This window comes from Podarcis gaigeae (genome assembly GCF_964106915.1).
Source record: "Podarcis gaigeae genome assembly, chromosome: 3".
Classification (NCBI taxonomy): domain Eukaryota; kingdom Metazoa; phylum Chordata; class Lepidosauria; order Squamata; family Lacertidae; genus Podarcis; species Podarcis gaigeae.
In genome coordinates, this window is record NC_139680.1 from 96018905 (window position 1) to 96038067 (window position 19163).

A 19163-nucleotide genomic window follows, 5' to 3' on the forward strand; every position below is an offset into this window, starting at 1 on the left:
GCAATGTATCTATTTTATATCTAGGAGCTCACAGTGAACCACAACTGGTGTGGAATGCATTTTAATGGGGTGGGGGTGCAGCTAATTTGCTTCCCAAATGCCAATTCTGTATATTTTAAAGGGAGAAAACAGCAATTTACACAGGTACATAGGGTAGAATTCAACATAGTGCTAAGTGGGCTATGCCAGCACAGAACGAGATCTGCTTGTGCAATGGGACTTCCACCTCTTACACCCCAACCTCTGGAGCAGATTTAAAGGGTATGGGGAACAAAGCGGGAAAGGTCTCATTCACAAGTGGATCTCATTCCATGGATGTCAGGGAACTGCCATCGGAGAGTCAGGTGGTGGAAGGGCTCAAGGAGGCTAAGAGACCCTCAGATGCTGAGGAAGGAACCAGCAGGGGGAGAGGGAGAGTTCCTGCAGAAACTCAGGCGGAGGGATGGCTCCAAGATGCTTCCAGTGAGAACAGCGGGGAGGGCTCAGGACCTCCGCTGGGGACGCCCACTCCGCGCAGCAAACTGTCACGCAGAGAATCCAGACGTAGAGTTTCCGTTAAGGAACTCTTATGTTGGCGTAAATTCCGGAAGCGTCCACTGACGGATTCTGCCAGCGATTGAGGGAGTCATGCTTTGAGGGCTCCCGTAAAGGCAGAGCTTTGAGACCTATGCAAAGCTCTGAGGGATTCAGCTTTTACGCACAAGCAGCTCATTATCCCATCACAATGCACATAACAACTCGGTTGAATCCCACCAGTACATTTCACAATCACTTCTTTTCTCCTCAGATAAATTTGCCCAAGTATGAAATGCAATGGGGAAAGCTGTATCAAAGTGCAATTGGAACAAAGTGTAATTTGAACAAGTGCTCCTCATCTAGGTTGAGTTGATCTGCCACTCGCAGCCTACAAGCAATTAGATTTCTGCAAAATCCCAAAATGTTCAGTGGCCATTCACAAGTTTGATATGCTAGCCTACCTAATCTTTAGGTGGGCAAGGAAGTTGAAGATAAACTGGAACTGGTCCAGTGCTACCACTAGATGACTGGGGGAAAGTCGATGGGAGAACAATGAGCTAAATAAATCCACCCTAACAATTAAATATTAAAACCAAATACTATATGTGCGTGTGTGACTTATGTAAGAAACCCATAGAAAGCTGCTGTCTCTTTCATGTTCTGATTCCCTTTAAAATATTCTCTGCAAACCATCCAGGATAAGTATGTTTCTATCGCATTTGGAGTGCATATCTAGATGTCTACTTGCAAGTTCAATGGAGCTTTGTTCTAAGTGTGTCTAGAATTGCAGTCTTTAGATACTTGAGTTTAAAACATACTAGAGATTACACAAACAGCACACATAGCTGCTGAGGTGTTTTTTTGTTTTGTTTATTTAGGAGCGAGAGCTTCTATTTAATGTGTGCTGAAAACATAAATGAATTAAGGTGGAGTAAGGTGCTCTATAAGTTACCATTTGTGAGAAACAGTAATGCGCAAGGATAGACATATGAAAATCCTCCTTCCCCAGCACGCGTATCTTTAATTCATCAGAATGTAAGTTTTGCTTACTACTAAAGATGATTTGGTTCAGTTTTGTGTTGCAGCTGGGCCTAATGTGTTCACAATTTCAACTGACCTCCAATGACAGCACACAGAAACACAGAAACAAATTGGTACACTTCTCTCAAACAGAGAGAGATTACTTGTTCAGTCACCAAATCCTTCTGCAAGGTGTTTCAGCTACCTCTGGCTATGAGCCTGAGGCGATTGTGACAATTCTAAAGTAAGGAGGCATGAGGATTGTTAAGGATCTTATTTGAGTTCTGTTAACAGCTGCTGGTGGCTCCAAGGCATTGTGAAAGGAAGTCAGAAAAGCCAGCTCATATCTTAGAGCAAAGGCAGGCCCCAGCAGCTCCACAGTGGGTTGAGGATGTGTTTCGTATGAACTGCTGAAGGACGTTCATGAGTTTAAAAAGCATGTGTGTTGTCCACAGGGACGCCGCTTGCATAATGTGTGATGTGCCTCTGGCAGGTGTATGTTGAGTAATAGATCTTAAGGAAAACAGGTTCCATAATTCGCCCAAAGCCCCCTTTTTCTATGAGATTTTATCCCCATTTCTTCACTACGTTATGAATGTTAACTCCGTAAGAGGAAGCGAGCAGAAAAGGTTTAGGAAAATCCATTTAAATTATTTAAGATGAAAGGCATATCAGGCTTCAATTATATTAAAGGATCAGCAATAAAAGTATGAAGGGGAGGAACTCTGATGATGCTAAATATGGAAAATGCTCCATTTGCTCAAGGACTTCAGATCCAATTTCAACACCACAGTACATGTCATTTTTGCTTCAGTGCTAGTCACCTGGGCTGGCCGCTGATCAGGCAAGAATGCATACCTTCAGATTAAACGATATGCAGTAATGGCCTGTTTAGGTCCAGGTTTTCAGCCTAGTGCACGGAGTTGTGGGTAGCAGTCTTAAAGCTGCCATCCAGCTGTTTGTATGAATTAGGAATTTCATAGCCATGCATTTGAACACAAGTGAAAGGGGTTCTGTGTTATAAGAAATTAACTTATTGGGGGGCAAAACTTATCCAGATCAGATAATTGCAAACTACTGGGAACAATATGCCATAGGTGTTATGTTGCAGCCTCAGGCTGCTCCAATTAAAAGCCATTTCCTCCATGCTTTAAACTGTGCAACATAGAAAGACTCACATGGGTAGCTCAAAGACAGAAAGAGGGCAACACAATATATAGATGCGTATTAATGCTTTTGCATTTTCAGACAGAGACGTGATTTATGAGAAGAGGCTCATATTGTGAAATTGTACATATAACCCTTATTCATCTTCTGCTAAATTGTTATCAGGAGGGTGTCAACTGCACTTTCCCTTTGCTTTTGTTCTTGGTTTCTTCAGAAGAAGCTCCATCCAAGAGTAGTGTAGTCACTGGCCCTCCAGAGGTTGCTGGACTCCAACTCCCATCAGCCCCAGTCAGCATGGCCCATAAAAGACCAGGGACGATTGCAGCTACAGTCCAGCAGCATCTAGAACAGGGTTTCCCAAACTTGGGTCTCCAGCTGCTTTTGGACTACAATTCCAATCATCCCTAACCACTGGTCTTGCTAGCTAGGAATGATGGGAGTTGTCCAAAAACAGCTGGAGACCCGAGTTTGGGAAACCCTGATCTAGAGGGATTTTCAGTAGCCAGGACCATAAGGTAGGGCACACATTTTATAAAGAATAAGCCTGATAGGCCATGGCTGCTTTGTTTTGGCAACACACACTGAAATAAAAATGTCCAGTGAATGAGTAAGAGTAGAAGTGAAATTTGCATCCTAACCTTCTGTGTCCCTTTCCAACTGAATCACTTAGATGTGATGATGATGGCAATCACTTTAGAAATGCTTCAGAGCACGTTTTTGTACCTAGCACAGTACTACTTCCGTAGCGAAAGAAACAAAAGCCCTTGCCACCCCTTCTGACCACGCCACTGTGCAGCTTATACCAAACAATGTGGCCCATCCTTTGAGCAGATAATACCAATGCACTGCCACAAGGCTTCAATGCCACAGAGTGACAACTCCCAGAAGCCCCTCTCGCCTCATCTCTGCATCTGACAGTGCAAAATGCTTATCATCAGCACGGAGGAATTTGCCACCGTGGGGCTTACGGAAGGTCAGCAGGTTAGCAACAATCGCTTGCTGAGCCAAGGCCTCGGTGATTGGCTCATACCCGCTCATTGTTGGCCTGTAAGGAAGAGTTTCAATCAAAGCTGCCAATCCATGGGGTATAATCCAGAGACATTTAGATAGGCCTAGTCCCCGTTGATTTCAATGGAACCGAGACACAACTAAGTCGCGCTTTTGTTTGTTTTTGTTTCGCTCGTGAGCTGCGTTTTCTGTCCGTGTTGCAAAACGATTAGCTACAGTCAAAAGATCTCGAGTAGGGTGGCTTTTTCAAGAAAATAGCTGAAACGCAAGCAACCCAAATGCAGCGCCCTGCTATCGAGACAGAAAATTTTCTGATAAGGCAGGCAAAAATGACCTTCTTCCCTTTTTCCTTTTTAACAAAGCATAGAACAAAACACATTAACATCATTCGCAAGGTGGGCACTGTAAAAGAAACAGTTTCCAAAATAAGGGAATATGCATAAAAAAGGGAGGGGGGAAATTTCAATTATATGCATGCATAGAAGAAGAAGAAACCCAGAAAGGTCACAGCGTACCTCAAAGTCATTTGCCTTATTGTAGTGCATGTTGAGGGCTCTGTACAGCTCACAGTCCCTGGTTATGGACAGCTCTTCAGTGCTTGTTACTCCGTCGTTGATGGCTTGGCGTGCATACTTCTCCATCTGAATGTAGTAGAACTCACGGAAATTGCTAAACCACTTGATGAGCTGAGAGGTAATACATCTGTTGAACTGTGGAAATCAGAAGAGCAAGAAGGATTAGAGCATTGACACGTCCTCTTTTTTCTCCCCATTTCACAACATCCTTTCTTACATCCACCCCTTCTCTTCCAAACCGCCCCATAGCCAAGCTTCAAAAGCGTTTTTTAAACCCAAGGGGTAAAGAGGCTTGAGTGGTCGAGTCAAATGATATAAAAATGCTGTGCCAATTTTTTAAACAGGAAAGGACTGGATCTCGTTCCTAAAGTTGCTAAAGGGCACTGCTGTTCTACCAAGTTAGGCATCATGCATGGAAAGCACTTTCAAATTTCAAGGCACCACTAGCAAACTTCTAGGCTCTTACAGGAGGAGATGTCCAGGACTTTCCAGGTTTGTGCTGATGTATTTTGTCCGATATAAGAGATGAGTGGCCAAAACAGTAAAATGTGACTATGTCTTGCCCATTGAAGGCAATTATTTATGGAGCCACATATAAGATAAGGGGGGGGGGGTGCAATGTGTTTCCTGGTATGTAGCAGTTATTCCCCACAAATAAAAGTGTGAAATCAATTTAGAAAATATTTATGGGCAGGTGGTGTAACAGGCATAAGTAACGAGGTTGGTTACATTTCAGTGTGTCACACAGATCTGATGCAAAATTCCTTTCTCGTTCTATGTCAAGCTAAAAAGAATTCCCCTCTCTCTTTATTGCAAACACTCTAAACAAAAACGGGGCCTTCCTATAGGGTTGCTCTCACTTTGCAAAAAATAAATTAAAAAATTTGCATGTGACTTATAGATGCTTATCGTATCCTGAGTATTGAAATCCGCAAAGCCTCCATTAATCCCTGGCATTCCGTCCAGCAAATTTAAAGTTTTCCAGCTCGTCCATAAGATGGAGGAAAATGCGCTGGATCCCTTTATTAGAAGTCAGAAGGTCAAGGTTAAAAGTGCCCACGTCTTTGAGGACAAGTTTTCTTACTGTTCCTGTGACCTTTGAACTGAACATGTCACCTAAGCTGCGTTGCAGCTGATCCCTTCTTATTGACAGCCCTTCCTACGTGTAAAGGACAGATGCAACTTAACTTGCCAAGTTAAAACCAATAAATCCATAGCTATATATCTGGCAGGCTGATATACTACCCCCTGCCTTTTGTCATCACAGGCATTCACTTCCCCCCGGCCCCCAGAAAGAGATGTGCATTAATCAAAAATCAACAAAGAACACTTATCAAATGCTGGCCATGAGAACATCCAGGCCTCCAACAAGATGACAGCTAAAGTGTGCATTGGGGCTGTAATTACTACACAGAAAGTTGTTTCCATGCTAGCAAAGATAATAAACGAATGAAAATTTATGGCAGGGAATCTAAGTAACAAGGAAACAGAAGCAGGGAGACTGGTGTTTCTCCCAAAAGGCCAACTTGCATCATAATTGCCATGCAGTTGCAAGGGTCCTTACAGATAATTGACCAGAAAATGATTAAGTCATCATCAAATCGCTTCTGCTTGCAAGAGTTCAAACATGTACTTAACCTATCCAAGAATTATATTTTCACTCTGTGTGTCTGCTCTGTCTCTATTCAGCCCTTGCGGGGAACCTGATTAAAAAGACAACTGAAGGACCCCCGTTATCTGATCTTCTGGTTACCGATTTCAATAGAACTTAAACCCATTACGATTTGCTGAACTTGGAGTTCTTTCCATTTTATCTCAGCAGTAAAATACACTGTCCAAATTTCCAGACACTGAGATAAGGACTACAGGCCCCCGTGACGGCTTACTGTTCCTTTTTAATTCTTTTAGAATAAGAAACAAAACATTACAAAATGATAGCAGGGTGTGCACTGGGGAATGAAAATTGCTTTGACATGGAGATTAGGCCCCTGCATTGTTACAAGACATTGTCTCATATGGGCAAGAGTACTGTAGAAGGGGAGGAAAATAGAAAGGGGATTCTTTTTCTAGAATGGTCATGAATGACCTAATGCGGACAACAACAACAACAAAAAGTAGGTGCGCATGTCATTATTTTGCAATAGGACAGAAAGAGAGATTTAATGCTTATTGCTGCAGCAGGGAAACATCAGAGAAAGTTTTAGTGTGGGGGAAAAAAAAGGTAAGACATGCAAAAATTACAGACATAAGCACTTAAGGAACAAAACTAATCAGCTCGAATAGTATAGAAACATTCAGAGAGTGAGTTAATTGTGCATACATACAAATGTGTGCGCAACACACACACAAACACAGAGACAAATGCCCTCTCTCGCCTCAACATTCTGGTGTAGATAAATCAGTCTTTTTAAAATTGTTAAACTTTAAAGAGTTAATTATTCCCCCCCCCCTTCTCTAGTGGAGTACAAGAAAAGGATCAATTGTTCTATAAAAGAAAAGCTCTGTAGTGTGTTAATGTGTTACTGCAAAAACTAATCGCTACAATAAAGAGTCTGTGTTTCCACAGTGTAAGAGTCTCTGTGACTTTGATTAATGCTTCCCACGGGATACCTCAGCCTCAATATGGGCTGAAGAAACTTCCTAAATATTCAATGAGCATGGTCAAAAGATGTATAAAACAAATCAATCTGACACCTTAATCTGGCTAGGCAGCAGTTGACTCAAGGGGTGGAGGGAATGAGATACATCATTTAACACTGCTGGGTTGAAAAGCCTGGAAGCGCCTGTTCTTCAAAGCTAAAATGACACTGAATCTGTTGTATTTAGTAGTCTTAGAATTATTAGCTTATACATTAAAATCGGCATCAAGTGGAGCGAAAGAAGATGATACAAGGAGAATCCTTTTTTGTTCCCACAATACGGACTCAGGAGATTTCCCCTTTCCCCCAGTCTAAGGACAAAATTATAAGATGGTTGCATCTTATTCAGCCTCACTGATGGCAGCTCCTTAAGTAAAGCAGCAGAAAAATCAAGGGTGAAATTTGGGTACAGTGATTCATGCATAAGTGATTGGAAAAATAAAAAATCAATGGGACAATTTCAAATAAACTAAGTAAGCAAGATGGAGCCACAGAAATCAGTTTGGATTTATTTACAAACAAAAGATTTGGGGGGCTTATCTGCGTATGAAAAATATGTTATTCTTTTCAAATTGGTTAAATTGGCTTTTTTTTGGGGGGGGGGGAGAGTAAGCTCCCTTGAGTACAAGACCAGCACAGAGCACTAAACTGGACTTTGTATATTTATTGTACAACGTATTAGGATAGATTGCAGTGCATGGGCTGGGTTCCAAAGAGCCCTTGTGTGTTTTCCAGGGATTCTGTTCCAACTATAGATTCACATGCCGCACTGGAGGCCACTCTGAATGATCTCTTGATTTTTTGGAATGGATTTTTAATGGGGCACATGGGGTTGTGGTGGAAAGGAGGACCCTGGAGGATGGGCTCCATCCATCCTTTCTTCCCTGATTGCATTAGTGTTAGCGTGTTCCTTGAGGTTTTTTATAGGCACTGCTAATACAACAGAAAGAGTTCCTATTCTGCCACCGTACATTATGAAGTCCTTCCATTGGTTCTTCCTTCACATTAACTAAAAGCATCTGACCCAGAAATTTCTTCAATACCTCTTTCTTATCTAGAAACATGAATAGCTACACTATCAAACCCACCATAGGTGCCAACTCCCTGAGGCCCTGGGTGCCCAAGCACCCACAAATTTCAGTGCCAGGGCCATGAGCGCTGGCATGGCACCCACGGCCCTGGACACCCACAGTCACGGGGCTAAGTTGGCATTCCTGAACCCATTGGTTTTGGTCTTTGAGAGTACGGGCAACATTTTCATGCAGCTAAGTTAGACCAGGGTATCTCATGTTAGTCTAATTGTGTCTAGATTTTTTGGCTATAATGCATTATTTAAATTCATGCATTAAGTTGCATTGGGTTTCTCTTTCACCTGAATTAACTATCGGCCTGTGTACATAGCAAATACTTAGGAGGTGAATTTATTGAACCAAGGAGTTCAGTGGGACTAAAACCCCAACCTATTGTTCCAGCAGGGATATCTGGTAAGACTGACATATTGTGATCTATAATGTTTTGCTGAAGTAGTGATTCATACATGTTGTTCTGTATCTGCTGGCATGAGAGGTTGTTTGTTTGTTTAAAGTTTGTTTGCAATCTTTTTAAAGCTTTCTTTTTTAAAGGGTGGTGTTCAACTATGTCTTAGGGTAGATCTATTGAAGCTAATAGCCACATGCATTAATAGCACTCTGAGTAAGAGTTGGTTGAATACCAACGAAAAGTTTGACACTAAAGTTTAGCCAAGCTGAATTTGAATTACTGTTGCCTAGCATGGTTTGGTTAATTAAATACTATAAAAAGGTGACTTGAGATGGAGGATACACTGATTTTTTTAAAAAAAAATAGAAGAACTGGTTTAAAGTAAGTTGGGTCAACTGTCCAGACACAAGTTTATGGGTGACGCCATGCCCCTTTGCAAATCCAGATGAAAGTAAACATGCCTCCCAAAGCATGCCATTATCACAGGGTCTCTCTCTTCTTTTATAAATAAAACTACCTCCACACACATGGAAAGAATCTACTCAAAAGGACCCTGCAGGCCTCCCCCCTCCCCACAGAAAGCCTCTCCTCATTCAAACCCACATTTTCCTGACCTGTGCATGACACCTTTGAATGGCTAGCCCACAGAATGCTCCAGGTTCAATTCCTGGAACAGCCATTTGAAGAACATCAGGCAGAAGGGCTGTGATGAGCTTATAGTGTTGTTGCTAGTCTACGTGAACAAGCCTGACTGAGAAAGGCCAATGGTCAATATTTTTCACTAGCCTTCCCCAACCTGGTGCCCTCCAGATGTTCTAGACTCATCAGAAAGACCCAGTCAGCCTGGTCAACGGTCAGGAATGAAAGGATTGCAATCCAAAACATCTGGAAGGAACCAGGTTGGGTACAGCCTTCTTACACCCTATCTGCAGTAATCAGTAGTATTGGTCTTATTCCACCAGACTACTGTACCAGTATTCTATCTGGCTAAGACTGAAGACATCAATCTCCTTTCTTGAGATAAGTAACCCTTTCCCATCTCCTGACATTTTTTTTTTTAAAAAGCTCAATGCAAAAAGAGAGAGAGAGAAAATTATGTGCACAATTCCCACAAGCGTCTGCTTCGCAGCTTGCCTAAAATAAACATTAACCCAGCCCGGATCACACATTCAGCCCAACCAAATTTACAGAGCAGGTTACAGGAGAGGCTGACTTTACCCATGAACTGTTACCATGAAATAAAACATTCCAAAAATATTAAACGTGGAAACCCACCCTCCAACCCCGCTCCCCCAAGAAAAGAGGAATGTATCTAATATTTACATCTACTGGTGTGTGGTGTTGCTGACCCCGAATGGCTGTTGCCCTCCACCACGGAAGTGGCTGCCTTTCAGTGGTGGGTGAATGATCCCTATATTGGCTGTTTGTAAAGCACTTTGGGCTTCTTCTGGATGAATGATGCTATATAAATATAAGGTGGCATAACATCAAAATATTTCATATCACTCGGCAACATCGCAAGAAGACCGACTTCGGCTGGCACATGCTGAAAAAAGACAACAGGCACTACATACTAGTGAGACTTTTTCTTTTTTGTAGGGCTGCCTACATCGGCATCCACCAAAACAGGGCTTCTCAAACTTGGGCCTCTAGCTCTTTTTGGACTACAATTCCCACCATCCCCGATCACTGGTCCTGCTAGCGAGGGATGATGGGAGTTGTAGTCCAAAACAGCCGGAGACCCAAGTTTGGGAAACCCTGGAGCAGAGAGAACATCAGAGAGAGCCTTTAGGAGGATTCCCTCGAGCCATACTGCGGTCAAGCTGCACCAATGGCTCCAACGTCTCCAGAGCAAGAATTCTTTACATTGTTGCATTGCAGGTAATACTGCCACAGAAGCATTTTCATTGGCCCATTGGATGAGAGTCATGGCAGGTTATTAACCAGGCATAGGCACTGTATGGATGATGCATTATTATTATTATTATTATTATTATTAAAGCAAAAGCCTATGACAGAGTAGTTATTAACAGCAATACACACATTCAGTTTTCTTCACCAACACCCTATTTGAATTTCTGGTCAAAAGGGTTTTCAAAGCACTTCTTAAATTAAAAAAAGCAGACGTAAGAAAAAGCCTAGAAAACCAGTTTCGCCCGAAACTCTAGCAGGGCAGAATATGTTGAATGTACGTATATACATGTATGCCATGCAAAAAGAAAAATGAAAGAAGAACCCATTAAAAACAGCCCACAAAGCACAAATATTTCTAAGTAAAATGCTGCAACCAATGGGAGGAAGGGTGTGCAATTCAAAACACCCCGATTCTTAAATTGATTAAATAGAAGCCAATTAACTAAACAAGATAGACAGCTTTTTCTTTTTGGTTTGCTTTTTTAAAAAAGTGAACAGCAGGCCAGTTTCACAGGAGGCCAGTTTAAGAACATCCCTGGAACAGAGAAGGCAAATTTGCAAAAGTGGAGGAGAGGTGGTGATCATGGCTAAAGTTTTTGTAGAATTTGGGGAGGGGAGGCAAGAAGAGAAGAATTTTAACACTGCAAATTTAAACTAATGTGATGTTTATTTTTAAAGGCTTACAAAATGATACCATGTGTATCATTATAATAATTGGAACCCAAACTTGTTTCTCCCCCCCGCAAAAAAAGTAGATGATTATAACACAAAAAAATCAAGTTGATGTGAAAGAACAATTACTTTTTAAAAAAACCAGGAGGTCCTAATATTCTGTAAAATGAGGGGAGGATGCAGCTGTACGTCGACAGCTTTCATATCCTCATTTGAATAATGTGGCCTGAATCTGTCAGTTTATTCATCCTCCTTATGCTCAGTGTACTCTGCATCAACAACAAATTAAGTTGTAAATAAGAGACAATCATCACTTTTGTTTTTAAGCAGCTACTGCATGGAGAATTTCAATGTAGTATTTCTTTTTTTCCCACTTTTCTTTTTTGACAGAAAGAAAAATGGGTCTCTACAGCGGGCACTAATCTAAGCGGAATAGGAGGAACCCGGTTGCAATGGAACAATTAAAGGAGCACTTTCAAAATGCTCTTGTATAGTAGGCTAATGCCACCAGTAGACATTTCACAGATGCAAAAAGCGTGCTGTCCAATGGTGCTTAAAAAAATTACAAATTTACTGTGATTTTTTTTTAAATGTCCACAGGGTAAAGGAGATAAACAGAACAGGGAGAGCATAAACACAGACCTTAAGAATGACTTAGCAGCAAAATAATAACAATAGCAAAAAAATATAATAACAGTTTGCCAAGATATATTATTAGCGAAATCAAATTTAAATTAATAAAAAGCATTCGGGGATTAAAACATGCAACCAAAAGCAAGAGGAAATAAAAATAAATGAATAAAAGGATTTTTCCTACCTTTACATCTGAAAAGTACGTTTTCAGCATGTTGGAACTTGGGTAGCGGGTATAAAAGAACATGAGCTTGGCCTTTTTCAAGTGGTTGGGAGACAGACCTTCCTGCATGTAGGATGAAATTAGTTAAGGAAAAACGCTTTGCTTGGAAACTGATAAGACCTTTTGGGAGAAGAGTTGTACCTGGAACTGACCGACAAATGAACGTTCAAGTTGCAACACACCTCAGAAGGGTCAAAACTGGAATTGGAGAAAACCTACATGCTTTCTTGGGAACCATTCTTGTAGAACACAACAGAACTTACTTCCATGCAAATCTTGAACTGGGCCTCATTTGTTTCTTAGGAGATGGTGGCGGAAATTTTGTGGGTGCAAGGTTGAACGCCAGGTGTGCGCTCACCTGTTGCTAAGGAAACAAACACACAATGCATATGTTTCCAAGAAGAAGATTCCCCTTTTCGCAGTTGCCTTTTGATGCATTCTTCTTTCCTGAGTACCACATCACTCACATCAAATTATGCTAAGAGTAAAAATAGAAATGTTTTCGCTGGGCATACACCATGTTTTCCTACATCTTTGAGAATGGGGCAGGGGGCGGGAAAAGGTTTAGAGAACCCTTCTCCCAATTAGAAATAAATAAGAGCTTTCCTTAAAGGTGCACAGAAATGTGTTTGGGGGCCAGCAAATATTGAGAAGTGGAAAACTGCCGATTGATCCATGGCTGCTTACCCTGCAAGGATACCTATTTATTCTTCAAACATCATTACCTTTCAGGCCTGTAATCAGAAATAACCAAAACCATTCCCAAGGGAATGTGAAACTAACCATAACAATCTAGGCTTTCGGGACGGGTTTTTCCGCCACCCCTCCTTCTCGGGGCTTCTTGGCACTCTTTTGTGTACTGTTTGCTAGGACAGTTTTGGTCACATCTGTGCGGCAGGCTGGCCCTGCCATTTCCTCTGCAAATTAATGGCTTTATAATTTATCAGAAATGAAGATGCACGTGACAAAATCAATGTGGCCCCCACAAGGTCAATTAAGAATGCTCCCAGTAGCTTCTTGGAGGGCTGTTTCCTTTAAAGACAATCACCACACACACATGCACACAAATGTCACTTATTAAATATAACATGCGTTATGGCAGAGAAAGGTCAAACAAGTTCAACGTGATCTAGAAACTGAAGACCTTCTCCTAACATCATAATGGGGAGACAAGACACATGAGGTTCACTGATACAACACACATTATATACTGCTCTTGGAGGGTTTATGGTTTTTGGTTTTTTTAATAAGCCTCTTTTTAAATAGAGCCCTTGCATCTAACAGTAGATTTTAAAATTTTACTTCTGGGCACGCAGGAGAATGGAGGAAGGTTTATTATTATTTAAAAGCACAAGATGTTGCAAAAGAAAAAAGAATCTTTGTTTTAATTCTAAAAGGATATATAGAAAATGTTGTGGTTTAAAGCTCTTAATTTTATGCGACACGCACTGCAACATGCTTGGCTGAACTAGATTTCTTTTTTTTTTAGCTTCAGATGCTTAATGATTACAAAGAAGATAATTTATGACTGACATACTTCTTGTGCCAAGAGAAGAGTTGAAAGAACCTACAGCTACCTCCATTAGACTGATAGAGAAGTCTAAAAGAGCATTGCGCTAGGAACCGCCATCTGTCAAAATGCATAAATGAAATAATAGTAGCAAGCTGTCACCTATTGCTTAGCAATAAGAGTTTCAGACAAGTCAAAACTTCTCTGATAGAAATCTGTTTCATTATGCAATTGTCCTGAGGAAGCCTGCACACACACACACACACACACAAATATATCAACACTTAAAAAGAAAAAATCTGTATTAAAACCCTAAGTAATGGATAATTCCAAAGCAGTTAACCCAAGACACAATTTCTTGGGAACTACTTCTTCTAGACAGGTCCCATTGAAACAAGTGACACAAGAAAATGCAGAGCTCTCATTCTATTTTAGAAAAGCATTGCTAGGAAAGGACCCCAATTATAATCATGCTTATTGCATTATTATTTTTTATTAGGGTTAATAAAAATTTTTATTAGGTTTGTATGCTGCACTTCTCCCAAGGAGTTCACAATGGGGCATCAGTCCTCTCCCTATTTTATCCTCAACAACGAACATATAAGGTAGGTTAGGCAGAGAGATCATGAGTTACGCAAGGCCAGGTAGTGCACTTTATTCTGCCTTGGGAGGGTATATTTGAACTCAGACACGCAACACAACACATGTTCACAAGACCACCTCCACTTCTCAGTACTTACAAGGCAGAAATATCCGTTTACACGTATGGCTTGATTATTTTAAACGTAAATTTTCAGAAGCCCCTTGCTTCTCTTCCCCTAAACCTTGCCTGTCGTTGACAATACAGTCCTCATACACCGTTTCTATTTTGTTTCAAACAGATTAGATTATTGCTAAAAAGCATCCCTAATAGTGACTATTAAAAAAAGAGCCAACAAAATGCTAAAAGGGCCAATAGTGAGATGACCCCCTTGCTAAATCTGAGCTGACCAATTGGTTAATTTTCTTTTTAAGTGCTTGTGTTGAAAAGCAACTGTTCTTCCAAGAAAGCACTGGCTGTTTCCAGGATACTTACACACGCACAATGACTCATGATGGAATAGATTCAGTAAACATACAGCTGTACTGAACACGAGCTAAGCTCCATTCAAGGCCAGGAAAGAAAATGAGCACAAATAAATATTAAGGAGGTAAAAAGGGGAGGGGGAGGTAGAAGAGGGGGGGAGGAGGAGGAGGAGACGGCAAATAAAAACGCAAACAGGCTCTGCCCCAGCAGCTGATGTGGCTTGCCTCCGTACTCTTTGCCATAGCTTTGTGAAGACAGATGACATTCAGTTCTATGTGTAATGCAAAATAGACAATAACTGCTGAAACTTGAGCCAGCTGCCAGGTGTAAAAGAGAGAGAGAGAGAGAGAGAAAGAGAGAGAAGAGAGGGAGGGGGGCAAAAAGAAAAGAAAAGATGATAAATCCATAAATTAATGAAAGACATCTGCTCAGGAACATAAAAGATCAGAGAAACTGTGTACTGCAGCTGAACCTAAAACAGTGTTCAAACAACGTGAGAATCCGAGTGTTATCTATTTACAAAGCACAACGCAGCCCTGCTTAACACAACAGCAGAAGAGGAGATGTAAGGAGCAGGAAGTGGAGAGAGGATAAAGGAAGAGACGCATTGTTGTATGCAGTTTTCCAGCTCATGTTTTCCTTGTAGGTATACAATATGGATTGTTGCTCTTGATTTGAGATACTTTTTTTGGGGGGGGGGAGCAGAGGGGACTGGCATCTGGATTGTATCAGGTCTGGAAGCATCATTGTCAGAATTATTATATGAAGATGCCTTTATTTTTATCCCTTCCTCTTTGAAATCCTCTTATGGCCTCTTGTGTGGTTTTGTTTTGTTTTTTCGGTACCATAACCCAGGGTACCTGCAAAATGAAAAGAATGTATATCTTATGGGCAGATTGGTGCTTCCACCACACCTTTCCTGCTTTCAGTCATATATCCCCAAATTAATAGAAATTGTGCTGCATATATTTAGTAGGATTAATAATGTGACACCATGTTGAACTCAAGCTACCCCCAGTTTAATCAAACAGCTGTGTGTGTGTGTGTGTGTGTGAGAGAGAGAGAGAGAGAGAGAGAGAAGGCTTGGATTTGCTGCAAGTGTTTTTATTGTGGCCAGAGAAAATAACTCAAAATGCTGTCATTCATAAAGCATTGTTTGTCCATACTGCATCCTTGCGCAGCTTGGACAAGAACTGTCTGTCTTACTTCAAAAAAAGTTTACCCCCCCCTCTCCTTGTGAATTTTATAGAAGACAACCCTTCTGAAGAGAAAAAGATTACAGCCTTCACCTGGGAAGATAATCTTCATGCATTACAAGAACAAACAAAACAAAACAAAACCCACAATCTAATGTTGTGTTTCAATATTCTCTATGCAAATGGCCCGAGGCTGCACAAGGCTATTTTTCTTGAGATGCAAAGAGGGTGGCCTGACAAGGAAGATCAGGCAGCAAAACAATTGGCTGTCTGTTTCTTTTGCTATTTGAATAAAAACTTGAAAAAATATTTGATTAAACGTATTTAGTTTGCAAAGATATACAATACATTCGCGAACAAGGCAGGAACTCTGGATGCAGGTGCATCTTCTCATCTTGTTTAATGCAGCATACAAACATTAACTCTCTCCTTTCGCCCTCAAACAAGGAGGATAATGGTTAGACGCCTTTTACGGTCACAGCGAGATGTATTTGGGAACTAAAGCAAAAACAAAACAAAAATACCAGGAAGGGCTTTCACTACCAAAACCTGAACTTGGCTCTTATCTGCAAGGCTTGTGTTCTTATCCTGGATGGATTCGCCAAGGAAACAGATGTTGCTTTCTGTTCCAAAGGGAAGAAGAACGGCTGCTCTTAAGATTCTTTATATCGGAATATTCAGCCATGTGAAATAAAGAGGAACAAAAACAAAAACCTGGTCGAGAACAAACAGACCTTCACATGCCTCTCTCTCTCTCTCTCTCCCCCATTTGGTTTTGCCTACGATGGATTCCAGATAACATAGACAAACAGGCAGCTGTGAGAAAATAAGAAGAGCAGCAAATTCTAGATATAGTGGTGGCCCCCAGTGGAAATACAACAGCTTTTGAAATATACTTGCAGCCAGCACCAACAGGGTGTGTGTGTGTGTGTGTGTGTGTGTGTGTGTGTGTGTGTCTGCAAGATGCTCTACTGAACAAGGGCTGTGGGCTGCTTCTGACATGTTTGTTTGTTTGTTTGATTGGCATGCCTCTTACATGCAGGCCCAATTAATGGTCTGGGTGGCGCCAATTCTTGTGATCATGGTGAAGTGGGGAAGATCAGCGCCTGGACAGGAGGAAACTGGGAGTCCCAAGTAAGCAGCTCCAAATGAATCCTCCACTGGGGACCACAGAAAGTAGAAACACTTTGCCAACCTCCCATTGGATGTGCTAGCTGGGGCTGATGGGAATTGTAGTCCATAATGCATGGAGGCCGTCAGGCTGACAGAGGCAGTAGCCACCAAGCAAGCCTACACTGTTGGTGACCTGCCATGATGAATATGGTCCATCAGCTGCATGTTGGGTCTACTAGGTGTCAAATACCCTGTTTTGGTAGACCCAGGCAGGCAGCAAAAAGAGGAAGGTATCTAGGCCCAGGTGAGCATTATGATGAAGGCCTGTTGTACAGCTTTGCAGTTTCATAGCCAAGTGCACAAAGTCTCCTGCATTTTGAGTATCATCTTTAGGACTGGAATAGCAGCAGGGGAGTCAAGGAATGTCTATGGCTGTCCATCTGAAGATATGGGCACATGGATGTGGTGGGGTGGAGGAAACAGAATTTAATGTATGGCCAGAGCTTATGCTTGGACAGCTTGCCTGCATGCAGACTCTTTTCAGAGATTCAAATCTGATATATCCCCAGATGTATCATGTGAATGGGACTTTTTTCTGTGATGTCTAAAAAAAGATGCAATCAATGGAGAAAAGGATAAACCCCAGTTAAAATCTGATTTCACAAATTAACTCCCCAAGCTGTAACAGTGACAGTGGGGAAGGGGGTCTGAAGATCTCAATTTCTCCAAAAGCTCCAAGCTATGAAAATGTGAGAAGGGCAAAGAACCTAGTCAAGATTGTCCGGAGCACAGTGGATAAGAGAAGCTATGAATCAGGAAGATCTCAGTTTGCATCTGCCTGTGATCTTGCTAGTTGGGTTTAGGCAAGTCTCTGCCTCATCCCCCATTTTACAGGTTTGGGAACAATAATACTGGCTTCATTCACAGGGCTGTTGTGAGGACTGAAACTAGAAAATAAACGTGAAGTGATCTGAATGCTTGGAAGCACTATACAAACGTAGGAATAAATAATAATAATAATAATAATGATAATAATAATAATAATAGGAAAGGAGGAAAGATTAAAACAAAAAAAAATCACACACAATGGTAGTTCCAGAAATATGAAGAAAGCAATTAAGGGGCTACATATATCAGGAGGGTCCCACTGAAAACAACTGGTAGTAATAAATTAAAGAGATAACCTCAGTAACTATGAGCAGAACTGCATCAAGGCAGAGTCGCAGAATGCTATATTTTTATATTTTAGACCATGGGTGGGAAACTTTCCTTCCAGAAAGAAAAGCAGGCATGGCAAAGGATGCAACTCTTACCTTGTACAGCAGTCTATCCAAAAGACAGAGGTTTCTACATTCTCACATGCAGGGCCCATGGGGTGATGTGGGGCAGCCACCTCAGGCGGCAGACCTGGGCCTGAGGGATGCACCACGCACTGCCACTATCATGCCCCCGCAGCAACCATGTCCCTGCCTCCTCTGTCATGGGCACACACCACTGCTGCCATGGGCATGGCAGGACTGGGGCATGCTCACAGCAGAGGTGGTGGGTTTTCCTCACACACTTCTATCCAGGCAAGCCAGAGACATTATCACAGTTCAACACATCCCAGCCAGGCAAAAGCACTTAAGGAAATGTGGAACAGCCTGGTAAGGGGTGTGGCCTGGTTGTGGGTGCGGCCTGGTTTTTTCAAGGGCCGAACAGAGATGACTGGAGGGCCACAGTTGGCCCAAGGGCCTGAGCCTCCCACCCATTTTAGCTGTATTTTCACAGGTTTGATTTTGTTGCTTATTTTTGACACCTGCTTCATGGGCTCCTGCTATGTTTGCTTATGATCTACACTTTACAATTTTACAACAGCCAGCTGAAAGAGGTTGGAACTGAATCCATCACTCCTTGTGTTCTGGGTTTCTTATCCACTAAGTCCCTCTTTCCACTCAGGTTCTGTTCCCTTCCTTCCCTACAATGGCTCTTTCCCTTTAGTAGGGCTGATTCCCAGAGTGGAATGACTCCCATGAATGGGTCCCTATTACTAGCAATGCAGGGAAACGTGTTGTGTGAACAGTGCATGGGCTATACACAGTTCACTCGACCACCAGGTTGGGCAAGGCCATTCTAAACATTCCTATTCCGTCTCCACAATTAACACCAGAAACTGATTCAGTCTCCCAGTCCAGTTCTCTTCACATCCCTTGAGGCTTATTGCAGAATAAGCCCAGCTCAATCTTCGTACCCCTCTACCCAAGACTAACATTCAAAGACACTTAACTGCCATCCAACGTTCAGTCTTAGCCAGTGCGCTAATGCCGAAAGCTTCCACAGACCAAATCCTACAATGCTGAAGAAACATTAAGTGAGTGGGGCTTGTGAAAGGGTTTGTAGGGACTGGATCTCAATCCCTCCTATCAATTGCCTGGAACAAAGCATTGTAAAAG

The 19163-nt window shown here is 41.8% G+C and overlaps 2 protein-coding genes across 2 annotated transcripts in view; one reads left to right on the forward strand and one right to left on the reverse strand.

Moving 5' to 3' along the window:
• PTPN14 (protein tyrosine phosphatase non-receptor type 14) overlaps positions 1–19163 on the forward strand; it is a 461328-nt gene that overhangs the window by 338278 nt on the left and 103887 nt on the right. The gene's annotated exons all lie outside the window — the stretch shown is intronic.
• The window catches only part of PROX1 (prospero homeobox 1), a 73836-nt gene that overhangs the window by 40464 nt on the left and 14209 nt on the right, over positions 1–19163 (reverse strand). The window contains exons 3-4 of the mRNA XM_083733303.1: positions 11808–11913; positions 4227–4421 (exon numbers count right to left, since the gene is read on the reverse strand). Coding sequence (XP_083589429.1) covers positions 4227–4421; positions 11808–11913 — 301 coding nt within the window. The remainder of the gene's footprint in view (positions 1–4226; positions 4422–11807; positions 11914–19163) is intronic.